Genomic DNA, 15,394 nt, shown 5'->3' on the forward strand with positions numbered 1-15,394 from the left:
AAGGGCCCTTTCCGTATTGCTATTTTCCTGCCCGCTTCGGTGGAGGTACGGCCCGGAAATGGTGGGTACCGGGGGCTACGGGCTTTGTGGCTCGGGGCTCTGAGGGAGCCCCGCCCCCTCCCGCCTTGCTCCGTATCTCTGGAGGGAGGGAGAAGCCCGGGTTTCGAAGCCTTCCTTCCAAGCGCACGCGCCAGTGCCGAGGTTATTGCTGTGGGCGCGGTGACCACCCGGGGCCGAGCGCCCGGAAGCGGGGGCTGGCCGACGTTCCGAAGTCACCATGGCGACCCCGGCGGCATTGGAGCGCTGGGTGCAGGACGAGCTGCATACCGTGTTGGGCCTGAGCGAACGGCACGTCGCGCAGTTCCTCATCGGCACCGCGAAACGCTGCGGGACGGCCGACGAGTTCGTGGAGCGGCTGCGGGACACCGGCACCTTGGACCTCAGCGGGCCGGCGCGAGACTTTGCTCTGAGGCTCTGGGCCAAGGTGCTTCTGGGAGCCCGAGGGGAGCAGCCGAGGGCCAAGGGAGCGGGGAGAGAAGTCTGGGGAGGCGGAGGGATAGAGGCACTGTCGGCTGGGTTGGGATTTGGGATTTTCTCATCTGTGAAAGGAGAGAAGTAAATGGCACCCACGTCTCCGGGTTGTGATGAGGTTAAGAGGAGTTGGAAATAGTAGGAAACTGCTGGATAAATGCTGAGCGCTTATTAAGTGCCTAGTGTGTGGCAGGTACTGTGTTAAACTGTTGTGATTCAGAGAAGCAAAAGGCAGCCTCTCCTCTCTGGGAGCTCACAGCTGGTTTGTGGAGGTTAGAAAGGGAAATAAGGTGGATTTGTGGAAACTGAGGAGTCTTAGGAGAGGGGTATATGATGAAAGATGGGAGGCAAGTGTCCTAGGGTACTGAGATAGGCAAATGGAGCTAGCTGCCCATAACCCCTTGTCATCCTTACCTTTCCAAGGTCCCACGGAAGACAACTGTAGAAAGACCTGCCCGGGTGGCGGAGCGGGAGGCTTTGGCTCTGCTAGAGAAGAACCGTTCATACCAGCTTCTGGAGGAAAGTGAAGAGAGTGATGGGCAGATCCAGGGCCTAATGAGAAGTGGGTCCCAAAAAAAGAACAAGAAACGAAAACATCTTAGGAAGAAGGTCCAGGAAGAGGAGGAGGAGGAAGAGCAGGACTCTGAGGGGGACAAGAAGAAGGCAAGGTGAGTATCTTGGAAATAAAAAGTTCCCTGAGGGGAATGGAGTTTGGGTAAGAGAGCTAAGAGTTAGACTCTGTTAATCTCTTGCTTTACCTGCCATGGGACTTGTCTTTAGGGTGAATGAGACCAACAAGGAGCAGAAGCCAGAGTCAGAAGATGAGTGGGAACGAACTGAGAGGGAGCGGCTTCAGGATCTGGAAGAAAGGGATGCTTTTGCTGAGCGTGTCCGAAAGCGGGACAAGGAGCGAACACGGAACATTCTGGAGCGGTCAGACAAGAAGGTGCATCATTGTTGGTGTTTCTTATAGCAATTTACATAGAAGCTCAAAAGAAGTGGTCGCCAAAGAGGGCCCCTCTGTAGTCCTGTACTCTCGCTGCTGCTGTCAGATTTATGGTGCCACATATGGTAATCCTTAGGAAGGGAACTGATTCTTTATAGTCCTGTGTGTGTTGTGATTCTGGCAAGTAGAACTGTGTATTCATAGACAATGCTCCCCATAAGATACTATGACCCGTAAATCCATCTCCATGATTCTTGTGATTCTGTAGAGGTGGGGGTAGGAGGGCTGTTGCCTTAACTGTTTCCTTATTTCTCCTCCTAGGCATACGAGGAGGCCCAGAAGCGCCTTAAAATGGCTGAAGAAGACCAGAAAGCAATGGTGAGTCACATCTCTGGGGCATAATGGGCCAAGATTAGCCACCTGGAAAAGATTCCCTTTGTGGTATAATGGAAAGAAGACTGAATTTGGCATCAGAGGACCTAACTTTGGTTGAACTCAATTCTCTGCTGCTTTTATCTCTGTGACCTTGGACAAGTCACTTAGCCATTTTGGACCTCATCATTTGTAAAATGAGTTGGTTGAATGAGGTGATCTTTATGGACCCTCCTACCTCTGCATCTCATTTTCCTATCACTTGTCAGGTCTTGAGACAGGTTTCATTTGGGGTTAGGATTACATATAGACAGTGAAGGTACAAAGGGTGACCATGGGAAAGACTTTGCTTGCACAGGGAACAAGTATGTTCAAGCTTATTGCAAACTCTCCATAGTTGGTTTCTTCTAGGACCAGGTTATACATCATATTAACAAGGGAGATAAACTTCTATTGGAGATTGTTTCCTTATGTCATTGATGAATCTGCTATTGAAAATTAGCTCAGCATTTGAAAAGGAAAAGGAATGGCTGGATAGATGTCAGGGTATACTGACTGTGGGGTCCTCTAACTAGTCATTCACCTTGGGCAAGCTGATCTTTCTGGTTCTCATGAGATACAGTAGAAAAAGCAGATTCTGAATTGTAAGATCTGAATTGGAATCGTGGCTTCACCAGCTACATAACCTGGCCAAGTCTCAGTCTCTCTAACCTCATACTCCTTAATGAGGTTGATACTACAGCATTACTCATATCATGAATTTATTTCTGGGTTCAAGTAAGATAATTGGTGAAAAAGGGATTTATAACCATAAAGTGCCATTAAAATGCGTGCTGCTACTTCGGTTATTCTATTGTATTCATTAAATGCTGTTCTGATCTTATTTCAATCCTAAATAGGTCCTTCTATTAGAAAAAGACTTGTTCTATTATTTTACTTTGTGTAGTATAATCAGCTTTCCCAAGCTTTAATCATCCTTCGATAAGCTAACTAGAAACTCCAGACAAAAATGAGAGACCATCCTTTCTCCTTAAAAAAAAAGACTTTTTTCCCCACCTTTGATACAAAGATTTGAGTGACTTACACAGTGCTTTATATAGAGTAGGCATTTATTACATATCTGTTGAATTTAATTGAACTTGGAGTTTTGAGAGTTTTTGAGGAAGAGAGAGAGAGATGGAGAGAAGATAGACATACCTTACCGGTTGGTAGGTTTTTATTAATCTAATAGCAACATCTGTACAAGAAAGGAATTCTTTGAACTGTTATCATCCCTCTGTGAAATAAAAAAGGATCCAGGGGCAGCGAGGTGGCATAGTGGTTAAAGCACCAGCCTTGGATGCAGGAAGACCCGAGTTCAAATCCGGCCTCAGACACTTGACACTTACCAGCTGTGTGACCCTGGGCAAGTCAGTTAATCCCCATTGCTCTGTAAAACAAAACAATAAAAAAAAGGATCCATCAATTTGAAAACTTTTATTTACCTCCATTTTTTAAAGATAGCTAATAATAACTCATATGTTTGTGTATATTTATCCAAATCAGTGTTTCACTAGCATAGTTAACACTAGGTAAGAAAACTCCCTTTATCAGTACCAATTAGTGACTCTTCTGCAATTTATGGTCTTATAAAATTGCCTGGGGATCTAAGAATTAAGTGACTTGCCCAGAGTCATAGAGCCAATATGTGTCTAAGTGTTGGCTGAACAACCTCTGACAGTGTCCAGGTATTGGCTTCAGACTGTGAAAATAGGAGAAGTGAACATTACTACCCACTTACATTTCATTACATTCTCCCCAGAATTTGGGCTTTGCTCTGTTCACAACTGTTTTTGTAGTTTGGGAAAAGGGAAACCCCATCTGATATCCAGAAATCAAGAAATATGTCTTCAAAGTGGTATTAAAAACATGAATATGTAGAGTGATTGAGGACAAAGACATGCACTATGTGAAATGTTGACCATTTGAGCTAAATCAGAACCCTTGCTTCTTCCTATTACTTATAGGAAGAATATACCTTATTACAGGAGGGAGTTTGGGTCAACTTTAGAATGGAAGGATTTCTTACAGTACAGAAAGATAATTTTACATATGTAGTACAGTGGAAGGGATTATGGTTGTTAAGGGCTAAAATTCTAGCTAAACTGTCTAAAATATCTAATGAGTGGTCGCCAATAAATTATAAGCTTTAGCAAGAGTTAGACTTTTAAGCATTTATTAAGGAGAATAAGAATTTGGTAAAGAGAGAGAAAAAGGCCTAGATTCCTATCTATTAAAGGGAGAGCACATTTCTAGCTCCCTTCTCCGCCAGAGTCCAGAGGAAAGAGAGTGAGAGACTGAGCGCCAGTCTCTTCCTTCCTCCTCCCACTAGCCCGCGTCACTTCCTGACTCCTGGTCTTGCCCTCAAAGACCTTCCCTTCATGGGCAGAACTCCTCTACAGTAAGTATCCAGCAGGTGGCGTTATTCCAATCGTTACAGTCCCCCCTGTTGTTCCTCAAGAAACAAAATGTTTCCTTGACGGAACAGTAAAAACAATATGATAACTATTGCTAACTAATAATATGTGAACAACAATATAGAAAAGGAAGAGAGGAAAGTTTTGTCCAGAGGGGCGATTTTTTTTGTCCTCATGAACCGACGCTTTGACATTAGTCTTGCAAAGGGAGGGCCTCTGCAGAGAATACATGTTACAGATGGTGTATATTATAACAGAAAGAGAAAAAAAACCAACAAAAAGAACAAATCAAAACTGTTCATTTAAAGTCTCTGAAAGTCTTTTCTCAGATGTCCTCTAGGTGTAGTCGTGGAATGGAAGTCTTTTCAGGGGTTGATGTGTGGATGCTGGTAATCAGCCAGGAAAATTTCCTACAAAATTGAGCTTAACACAACTTTAAAATAGCTTTGTCAATAATCAAATCAAACAATGAAAGTTCTCAAAAACATGTCTAAGGGAATTCAGAATCTTAGTTGTTACACATGAAACATATAATAAAACAGAAATTGAACCATTCTTTAAAATTATAATATTACTATAGTCCCCCCCTTATGGAGGGTAATTGAGAAGACAATTGCTGCGATATTAATTATTAAAAATAATTTTTTATCTTTGTTTCATCACTTTTTGCATCATCTGCCTAATTATCCTCATGCCATTATGAGAAATTAAAAAATCTAATATAATTGGTAACAGATGTCAAGGCCAAATTCAACACTGTATTTATCATGACACCTGAGATAATTATGGGGGTTACCATAAAAGAACAGAGAAATGATGGGATATGAACATTCCCACACTTGAGCAATATGTACTGCCCATACAGTATGCCAGGCTTAAAATAGGTGGATGGAATATATGTCCATGCCACCGAACATATTGGAAGAAACTGAGTCAGACTTAATCAGATGCATGGGATTGAGATGTCCATGGCATCAGGCATATAGGAGGGAGCATAGAAGCCAGGTGTAGAAATGAGATGGGTGGGATGAATACTTCCAGCCATCTGTACAATATTGTGGGGAAAAATAAAATAAAATGTTAAACCAAGAGAATCCAACCTCAACATTTGTCAAAAGCCGTTCCCTCGGCCATACCTTGACTTCATGCATGTCTCCCCTCATGTGACAGTTCAGTGTCTGCTCTTGCATGTATTCCTCTTGTGATTGGATGGCATCTTGGCCAACTGGCATCTGATAACTCAGAATAAAGGCAATTAATGTCTTAAATGATAAGTTCCCATAATCCAAGTCTCATATGGATTTAAAAATTGAGGATAATAAATGATTGCAAAAAATGTGAATACATCTTGACTCAGAACACAATATATAATTATGCAACAATTTCAAATAATACCTCTTTTTACTTAGTATACAATTACTTTTGTGAAAAATCTGAACATACTTAAATACAAGTTAAAGCACAACAGAATCTCAAAGAACTTTTTTTTTTGAAAATAGAAAACTTTTACAAATGTTCCCCTCTTTTTTTTTTTTTTGGAATATGCTTATCAAAAATAATACTTCTAGAATCAATTTATACTTGCCATGGCAACCAATTTGCCAGGGAAATGCTTTAAAGAGTTTGATCAAATAATCAGTTGAGAAAAAATAACAAAAACAAACAACTCAGAATATGGGAGCACAATACTCCTAGAATTAACATTGTATTATGAAATCAAAACCATGTTTCAAAATTAGATAGATGAATGAACAGAAGAAAATACACGTGGAATAATAAGACAATGAAATTCAAACTAGGGAAATCTAAATGAATATGAACTTAATATTAATAAGAGTATTATAAAATATAAACCTGATCACATGACTATAAAAAGCTTTTACAAATATTCTCCTTGTTTTAGAAACTAAGTATAAAACACAATCTCAAATGCATGAAAATCTCTATGAAAATAAACCCATACCATTAATTTCAAAATGTATATATAATAGCATAGAAGTCCTATGTAACCTCTGAACTGATACTATTACTCTGAGTGAATTCAGAACACTTTTGATTCCGATATCTAAAATCCCCAATACTCATATCAATACCTTGCTGCTTACTTCTACATTTCTGTACAATATATATCCTTCCATGGCAAAAGAGGCAGAGTCTTGAACTATGTTGATTGTCATTCTTATTCAGCTTAAGTTTTTCTTCTTTAACCCCTCTATATTGTCTGTCAGTCTTTTCACCATACAAATGCTTTATAAGATTACTAATTAAAGACAAAAGCAGGTTAGCAAAATTATGAACAAAACGAGTATATCTGGAATTTAAAGGGTTTTCTAAGGTTGTCTCAAAAGCACAGCCAGGCCGGGGAAGGGCTGAGCCTGAAGCTGCAAATGCAGGTAGAAAAAGTTGAGCATGCGCATCAGATCTCTGGACTTCCCAGGCAGGGGAAGCTATGGGCTTGGCCATAGGAGGAGTAGAGGGTGGGGTCTGGAGAGGAGGGGAGGGACCAGAGCAATTCGAATCAGACTGGATTTTGAACTCAGGCCTGGATTCCTCTTCCCCCACTTTGCCTCCAGGTGCTAGGGGATTAAAAGCTTCTAGAGGGTGGGTCATTGCCTCCAGGCATGCAAAATTAGAGCAACAATTAGTGTTAGAACTGGGAAAAGCTGCAGGAATCTCTTCAGGTTTCTCTGAAAAAGCATGGTTGGGAGAGGGAGAGATATTTCCTTGTGTGAGTAAGTTGCTGGCTCTTTTAACAAAAATAAAAAGAAAAATAGAAAATCCACAAAAACAAAGCATTAACATGATCTTATCTCCCATTTGTCTGGTTAAACAGACTAAAATCAAAAATAGGGTAATTAGGGAGTTTAAAAGGTCCATTCGAAAAAATTTAAAGGGAAAACACAGCCAGTGCGCCAGTACTTAGCAGTTTAAAGGGTAGGGGAAATTTCTTACCCAACCGGAAGATCAGAAGTGAGGTTCAGCTTTCCTCTTCGTGGTCAGCCATCTGTTAAGGGCTAAAATTCTAGCTAAACTGTCTAAAATATCTAATGAGTGGTCGCCAATAAATTATAAGCTTTAGCAAGAGTTAGACTTTTAAGCATTTATTAAGGAGAATAAGAATTTGGTAAAGAGAGAGAAAAAGGCCTAGATTCCTATCTATTAAAGGGAGAGCACATTTCTAGCTCCCTTCTCCGCCAGAGTCCAGAGGAAAGAGAGTGAGAGACTGAGCGCCAGTCTCTTCCTTCCTCCTCCCACTAGCCCGCGTCACTTCCTGACTCCTGGTCTTGCCCTCAAAGACCTTCCCTTCATGGGCAGAACTCCTCTACAGTAAGTATCCAGCAGGTGGCGTTATTCCAATCGTTACATGGTCAAACTGCAAGAAAGACCCTTTTTTGGGGGCAGGGCGAAGGAAACCCCAATGAAACCTAGAAAGGACATAGACAGTAGGGATAGTAAGAGACAGTATTCTGTCTGATTCCCTCAGATTTTACTAAATTGGAAAGAGATTGGAATCTACTTGATTTAAGGTATGATATCAGAAGTTAATTGTGTATGTGTATACATGATGGGATCTGCCCCTGAACAGAGAGATCTGATCAAGATAACTTCTTCCTAATACAGGTACCTGAGCTCCGAAAGAAATCTAGGAGAGAGTACCTTGCAAAGCGGGAACGTGAGAAGCTGGAGGATCTGGAGGCAGAGCTAGCAGATGAGGAATTTCTTTTTGGAGATGTGGAGCTGAGCCATACTGAACGGCAGGAACTCAAATATAAGAAGAGAGTACGGGATCTGGCCCGGGAATACCGGGCAGCTGGGGAGCAGGAGAAACTTGAGGCAACAACTCGATACCACATGCCAGAAGAGACTCGCGGACAGGTGAGGGAGAAGGGAAAGTCTTGGCTGCCCTGGACCTCAGAAAAAGGAAAACATGTATAGGGACTATTTAAAGGTAGAGATTGTGGTGAGGATCCAAATGTCTGCATCACTTGTTCTCTTTTTCTTGCTTTCCTTATTAAAGTTTATGGTTTGATGGGGCAGGTAGGGAGAACAGGGTGGTGGTAGTGGTGATGATTTTGAGGAGAGGTTGTGTTGAGTATGGGTGCCTGGATCTTTTTTTTTTTTTTTTTTTTTTTTTTGCGGGGCAATGGGGGTTAAGTGACTTGCCCAGGGTCACACAGCTAGTAAGTGTCAAGTGTCTGGATCTTTTTTTTTTTTTTTTTAATTAAACATTTTGACACCTTTAGTTTTTTATAACTCCCACTCTCATAGAAGCATCTTTTGTAATGAAGAAAAACGATTAAGCAAAACTGATACAGTGAGCTGTAGTTACCTGCCTGTAGTGTGTCATTCTGTCCCGTTCTGTCTAATGGGCCCCTTCCTCTCCTCACTGCCCCCCATTCCTCCCCCAAGAGTGATGTTCATCCATCTATCCGCCAGGACTGTAGTTAGTTATTACATTAAATCTGAATCCAGGTGCCTTTTAGTGTTGTTGTTGTTGTTTTAAAATGATAGACTTTGACGTGCATGTATACCCACCATCTTTGTCTCTCTCATTCCTTAGCCAGCTCGTGGGGTAGAGCTGGTAGAAGAAGAGTCAGGAGCCCCTGGAGAGGAGCAAAGGCGCTGGGAGGAGGCTCGTTTAGGGGCAGCTTCCCTCCGATTTGGAGCCAAGGATGCTGCCCCCTCTGAACCCAAGTATCAACTGGTGCTAGAAGAGGAGGAGACCATTGAATTTGTCCGAGCCACCCGGCTCCAGGGTGATGAGGTCAGAAGAGGTTATGAGGGTGGAATCTGGAAGGAGAGGTAAAATGGGGCCTAGAGCTCTTATCTCCCACTCTCCTTAGGAACCATCTGCTCCACCCCCTTCATCTGGGGACCAACAAAAGGAGTCAATTCGGGCTGTCCGACGTAGTCTTCCTGTTTTCCCATTCCGAAATGACCTCCTTGATGCCATTGCCAACCATCAGGTCCTCATCATTGAGGGTGAAACAGGATCAGGGAAAACTACACAGATCCCACAGTACCTCTTTGAGGAGGTAGGACATTATCTGCTCCCACCACTTGCTTATTATTTTGAGCCCTTTGTGGAAGACACTTCCTTGATGTCCCTCCCCAGGTAGCCTCTTACCTCACTAAATGTAATTGAAGAACTAGGGTGCCAGGTTTTTTTTTATTTCCTGCTTTTTTCTCTTCTTCATTATCTTTTCCTTCCTGCTTCTGTTCTCTATTTCTCATAGTTGCTCTCTCCCTCCTTAGAACCATTTGAGTGTTAGGAACTGGGGCTGACTATGGCCATGCAAGGACTTCTTCAGAGAACCTAGGCCCAGCTTGCCTAGGTTATTTATATCCTAAACCTTCCAAAGCCGCTTTAATTCCTTTGGGGGGGAATACAGCAATGGGAAGAAGCCTGGACATTTTCTACTTCCCCAAGCTTCCTGTTTCTCTCTTTGGGGGGGAGGGGCAATGAGGGTTAAGTGACTTGCCCAGGGTCACACAGCTAGTAAGTGTCAAGTGTCTGAAGCCAGATTTGAACTCAGGTCTTCCTGAATCCAGGGCCGGTGCTTTTATCCACTGAGTCAACCTAACTGCCCTCTCCTGTTTCTCTTAATATTTATTCCAGGGTTACACACAGAAGGGAATGAAGATTGCCTGCACCCAGCCTCGGAGAGTGGCAGCCATGAGTGTGGCAGCTAGGGTGGCCCGGGAGATGGGGGTGAAACTGGGAAATGAGGTGAGCTCCATTGTGATAGAAGAATAAGGAATGAGTGGGGAGTTGAGGGAAAAGTCTGCTTCTCTGGCCTCCTCCTCCCTCTGGAACCCATGGATCATGGTTTCTCTTTCTCCAGTTTCCTATTAAATAACCAGAAACTTTCCCGATCTCACCCCCAGGTTGGCTATAGTATCCGTTTTGAGGACTGCACCTCAGAACGGACTGTTCTCAGATACATGACAGATGGGATGCTTCTTCGAGAGTTTCTTTCTGAGCCTGACCTTGGAAGTTACAGGTACTGAATTTCTACCCTCTATTTAACAAAAGCTCTCTCTTTAGAGGAACCTCCCAGTGTTTTTCCCTCTTTACCAATCCAGTCTTTAGTGCTTCAGTATCTTCTCAATCTGTTTCAAGATGGCATAGAACTGGCCTCCTTTCTCTCTACAGTACCTCTAATTTGCATGTCTAAAGATATTGCAGAGAAAAGACAGTGTAAGTGATACTACAGAAGTCCTCTCCCTCCCTTCCCCAAAATGTCATCCTTTTTAAAGATAGGAGGATTATTAAGTTAGATGTTTTGAAAGTGTCCCACAGCCTTCAGTTTCTGAGAAATTTACACAGAATCAGCAAGACCTTTGGACTCCTGCTAGTTGTTTTCAGGACCAGCTGGATAAATGTGCCAATTCAGATCCATGAGGGATTACAAAAGAAGAGATGAGGCTGGGATGAGGAGAGGTGGGCCAGATTGTTTACCTTCTAAACCAAGAAAGTAGAATTGGAAGCAAAGAGACAGTCTGTGCCACTGATCAAGAGTAGAAACTAATAAGTCTTTAAATTTGGTATCAAAGCCTTCCCATTGCAGAATGCTCTTGATTTCTGAGGTGTCAGCAGCCAGGAAGATGTTAGCAGTTTTTTACTTTGACAGTAGCCTTTGTTGTCATTTAACCTAGGATAGGGTCAGCCCAACTTTGCTAGCCCATCCTGATGAAGCTCTTTTTCTCCTTCAGGAACAGAGTGGGGCCTAGAAGGGAATTAAAAAGAACCTGATACTTAGCCCACAGAGATCATAGCGTTATTCCTTCTACATCCCTTACTACCCCCACCTCTGGGTAGGTACACCTCTCATTGGTTTGTTGGCATTGGAAACTTGGCCTGGCTAGCATGTGTTTACTTAATTGTCAGGGTCCCATGATTGAGCCTTTCCAGAAAATAGAGGAGTTGTAAGCAATAGAGGCAAAGAGTTAAAATTTCTTAAGTTTTTAACTCTATCATCCATGATAATTAAGGTTTTTGGCATGGATTTGGAGTTTGAGGAGTCATAAACCAGTAAGCTGGAGGAGTAGATGGTAAAAGAGTATTTTTCAAGGAATCCTGTTGTTGTTAAGTCATTTTTCAGTATCTGATTCATCATGACCCTATTTGGGCTTTTCTTGGCAGAGGTACTGGAGTGGTTTTCCATTTCCTTCTCCAGTTCATTTTACAGTTGAGGAACTAAGGCAAATGGGATTAAGTGACTTGCTGAGAGTCACATAACTAGTAAGTGTCTGAAGCTGGATTTGAACTCATTAAGATAAGTTTTCCTCATAAGTTCAGTTCTACCCACGGTACCATCTAGTTGCCCTAAGGAGTCCTGTAGGACTTAATCAGTCATTTGAGTGACCAATTGATAATAATAGCTAGCATTTATATAACAACTGCTATGTGTCAGGCACTGTGCTAATAAGCACTTTAGAGAGATATCATTTGATTTTCAAAACACCCCTGCGAAATAGATGCTATTATTATCTTCACCTCTCCCTCTCCTTTATGGTATCAGTCTTTTTTGTTTTTGTGGGGCAGTGAGGGTTAAGTGACTTGCCCAGGGTCACACAGCTAGTAACTGTCAAGTGTCTGAGGCCGGATTTGAACTCAGGTATTCCTGAATCCAGGGCCGGTGCTTTATCTACTGTGCCACCTAGCTGCTCCCAAGAACCAGTCCCTTGTAACAAAAGATAACTAAGCAAAACAAACCAAAATGTAGAATATATCTGTCAGCATATTATGTTCCATCATTGATCTCCTAGAATCAAGATTGGTTATTATGTTAATCTGAGTACTTTAGTATTCTTTTTCTTTACATTACTGTAGACGCTGTGTATTCTTTTGGTTCTACTTTCTTCATTTTATCAGTTCATACAAATCTCAAATTTCTCTGTTCCTCAGTCACTATTTCTGTAAAATATTATGCCATTACATTAATATATCACAGTTTGTTGAGTCATTCCCCAATCAGTGGGCAAATACTTTGCTTTGGGGTTGTTGTTTTTTTGATATCTCATAAAGTATTGTTAATAATATGTATATAAATGGGACTTCTGAAACCTTTCTTTTTACCTCCTTGGGTTATATGCCCAATAATGACATTATATGTATAGGTTCATGCAAAGGTTCTAGACTAAGGCCTGGTTCTGACACCACAATTATAAGCTTATAAGGCGGGGGCAGCTAGGTGGCGCAGTGGATAGAGCACCGGCCCTGGATTCAGGAGTACCTGAGTTCAAATCCGACCTCAGACACTTAACATTTACTAGCTGTGTGACCCTGGGCAAGTCACTTAACCCCAATTGCCTCACTAAAAATAAGAATAATAAGAATAAGCTTATAAGGCAAGTAATCATTTTCCTTACCTTTAAAATGAAGAAAATACTTAGACTGCCTAACGCCAGTGTCAGTTAGTTCACCATGTATAGGCTCAAGCCTCCCTCCTAAGCCAGGGTATTATCTATAATCTGCAGACACTAATGTATTAAAATAGGGAACATAGGCTAACCTGCTACTTCTGGATCCTTTTGATTTGTGGCCAGTTTCCTCTGCAGATTCACAGAAACTGGATTAAAACCCTTGAGGAAGCCATGATGGTCCTTTGGCAAGTGATTTCTATTAGGTGGCCAAAGCCTTCTAAGAAAGAAGAAAAAATCAGATCCATACTGTTGATGGGAAATCTGTGGATCATTCTATACAGTAATTCATCTTTAGACCACTCACCCTCATATAAAACTTGAAGATTTATCCACTTTGCTCACGTTTAAAACAATACTTCAGTGTAAGCAGAGTGTTAAGTATTACCATTTTATAGGTGAGAAAACTCAGGTTCAGTTTAAGTGACTTAGCCTAAGACCCCAAAGCTACTTAATGCCAGAGCCAGGATTTAATTTAGGATCTTTCAAGACTACCGCTGGTAGTGGTAACACAGTCCCATCTCTTTCTTGAGGAGATCAACTGAATATTGGGAAAGACACAGATCTTCTCAAAGGCTCCTGGACGGTCTGGATCTGTACCTTTAGCCAGTTGCTATTCCTTGAAGGCTGTTGGAGTTGTTTTTGCAGGTCAGAGTTTCTCTACTGCTTGCTGGTGAACTTTACTTGGGGAGGAGCAAGATAGTTTTGGAGTTAGGGTCAGAAGGACTTATATTTGAATTCTGCCAAAACTTACTGGTTTTGTGACCAGGAGCAAATATTTTAACCTCAGCCTCATTTTTCTCATCTCTAAGATGGAGGTGATAATACTTAGAGCAACTACTGTCTCACAAAGTTATAAGGAAAGAAACCTTAAAGTGCTATGAAAGCTTATTATTATTCAGAGCCATACTGACTAAGGATTAGAAGGCCTTGGATCAGTTGTCTAGGTCATGAGGAATTAAGCATACCAGAGGAAAAAACAAAAACAAAGAACCAACTGTACAGATCTGGGAGGTAGAGAACTGAGAAGTCTTTGAAGGTAGCCACAAGGTCAGAGGGTTCATAGCAGAGAACTTCCTGGAGCCTGGGATAGTGGTAGCCAGGCCACCACTGCTGCTGTTGATAGCATGATGAATTAGACCTGAAGGGACCAGAGGGGTCACTGTCATCCTTGCTCTTTCCCTTCATTTTACAGATAAGAAAATGAAGATCCAGAGAGGTGACATTTATCTAAGGTCACAGGAAAAGCCAGGCTTTGAAGGACTCTAGTGCCCTTTCTCCTTGGCCTGCCACCTCTTATGATTACCTTTAGGCAGGGACACTGATTCATCCAGCTTTCTTTGAAACAGTGGAGTTGGCAGTTGTTGCTGCAATCCACGCATCCCTCCAGCCAATGTGGTTCTTTGTTCTTGCATATAGTCTTTAGCCCCTACTCTGCACAGCACTTGTTTTCAAAGAGCCGGTGCTACCTTTTAAGCTTGTTCAGCCCTGCCCTTTGACCAACCATTAGAATTTAAAAGGAGTTGGTCGAAGCAGGATGACATGGAAAACATTCAGCATTTGGAAGTCAGAGGGTCTAGGTCCAAATCTTTGCTTTTCTTTTTACTGTTTTTGTGTCCTTGGCCAAGTCAGGTAACTTCTCTGGGCCTTAGTTTAGTCATCTGTAAAACGAGAAATTGTACTAAGTGACCTCTGAGGCCCCTTTTAACTCTCAGTGCTAAATAGCTTCTTATAAGGCTCCCCTGATGGTCAGTTCTGGGCACAAGAAAACCCCTAAAGGATGATAGTTACATTACATGGCATTTGGGGATTTATAGAACACTTTTTTAGGATGTACTTCCAAGGGCCTTCTGCTCCCAGTCCTTCTCACTTCTTGCCAAGGCCTGGCAGGGGATCCTCTCTGCAGACACCCTAATGCTGTCTAACCTCATGAGGCTTATGCTTAATTTGTTGGTAGTTCTTTTCAGCAAACATTTATCAAGCAGCTACTTTGTACAAGGTCGTTTCCCCTGGTTTCAACCATTTCCCCAATAGCTTCCCATGGGGACCCAGACTCCCAGCCCTTAGCTCTTTGTTTCAAGCTTTTTGCTCCCTCATGTGTCCCCACTGCCCAGTCTCTAGCTCTTTGTCCCTTCTTGCTGCAGTGTGGTGATGGTGGATGAAGCACATGAACGGACTCTACACACAGACATACTGTTTGGATTGATCAAGGATGTTGCCCGATTCCGCCCCGAACTCAAGGTTCTGGTGGCTTCTGCCACATTGGATACTGCTCGATTCTCTGCCTTTTTCGATGATGCCCCTGTTTTCCGGATCCCTGGCCGCAGGTTTCCTGTTGATATCTTCTATACCAAGGTGCCTCCTGGGGAGGGAAAGTCTGGAGGGGAGTGGGGTAGAGAGGTTGAAGGAGCAAGAGTGGGGACAAAATCTGTAAAGACCCTGATTTTTTATTTTTACCCCTTGACCTTTTTATGATCACCAGGCTCCAGAGGCAGATTACTTAGAAGCCTGTGTGGTGTCTGTGCTGCAGATCCATGTCACTCAGCCCCCTGGGGACATCCTGGTTTTTCTGACTGGACAGGTGAGCCATGGCAGGGGGAGATAAGGCCCTTGTGCCCTGGGGTAAAGAAAGGCACCAGGGTGTGAAGCCCAAAATTTGATA

The 15,394-nt window shown here is 42.5% G+C and overlaps 1 protein-coding gene and 1 long non-coding RNA gene across 2 annotated transcripts in view; one reads left to right on the forward strand and one right to left on the reverse strand.

Annotated features, from left to right (window-relative positions):
• Nucleotides 1-15,394, forward strand: part of DHX16 (DEAH-box helicase 16) — a 21,211-nt gene continuing 5,817 nt past the window's right edge. Inside the window, exons 1-11 of the mRNA XM_044000961.1 lie at nt 1-484; nt 955-1,199; nt 1,312-1,477; nt 1,799-1,855; nt 7,927-8,181; nt 8,867-9,070; nt 9,150-9,341; nt 9,926-10,036; nt 10,195-10,310; nt 14,877-15,087; nt 15,215-15,313. Coding sequence (XP_043856896.1) covers nt 278-484; nt 955-1,199; nt 1,312-1,477; nt 1,799-1,855; nt 7,927-8,181; nt 8,867-9,070; nt 9,150-9,341; nt 9,926-10,036; nt 10,195-10,310; nt 14,877-15,087; nt 15,215-15,313 — 1,863 coding nt within the window. The 5' untranslated portion in view covers nt 1-277. The remainder of the gene's footprint in view (nt 485-954; nt 1,200-1,311; nt 1,478-1,798; nt 1,856-7,926; nt 8,182-8,866; nt 9,071-9,149; nt 9,342-9,925; nt 10,037-10,194; nt 10,311-14,876; nt 15,088-15,214; nt 15,314-15,394) is intronic.
• Nucleotides 10,473-15,053, reverse strand: LOC122753557. Its single transcript, XR_006356286.1, has 3 exons — nt 14,927-15,053; nt 12,825-12,952; nt 10,473-11,036 (listed from the first exon to the last, which is right to left on the reverse strand). It is a non-coding gene; the product is annotated as an uncharacterized LOC122753557 (long non-coding RNA).

Source organism: Dromiciops gliroides, chromosome 4 (genome assembly GCF_019393635.1).
Source record: "Dromiciops gliroides isolate mDroGli1 chromosome 4, mDroGli1.pri, whole genome shotgun sequence".
NCBI classification, from domain to species: Eukaryota; Metazoa; Chordata; class Mammalia; order Microbiotheria; family Microbiotheriidae; genus Dromiciops; species Dromiciops gliroides.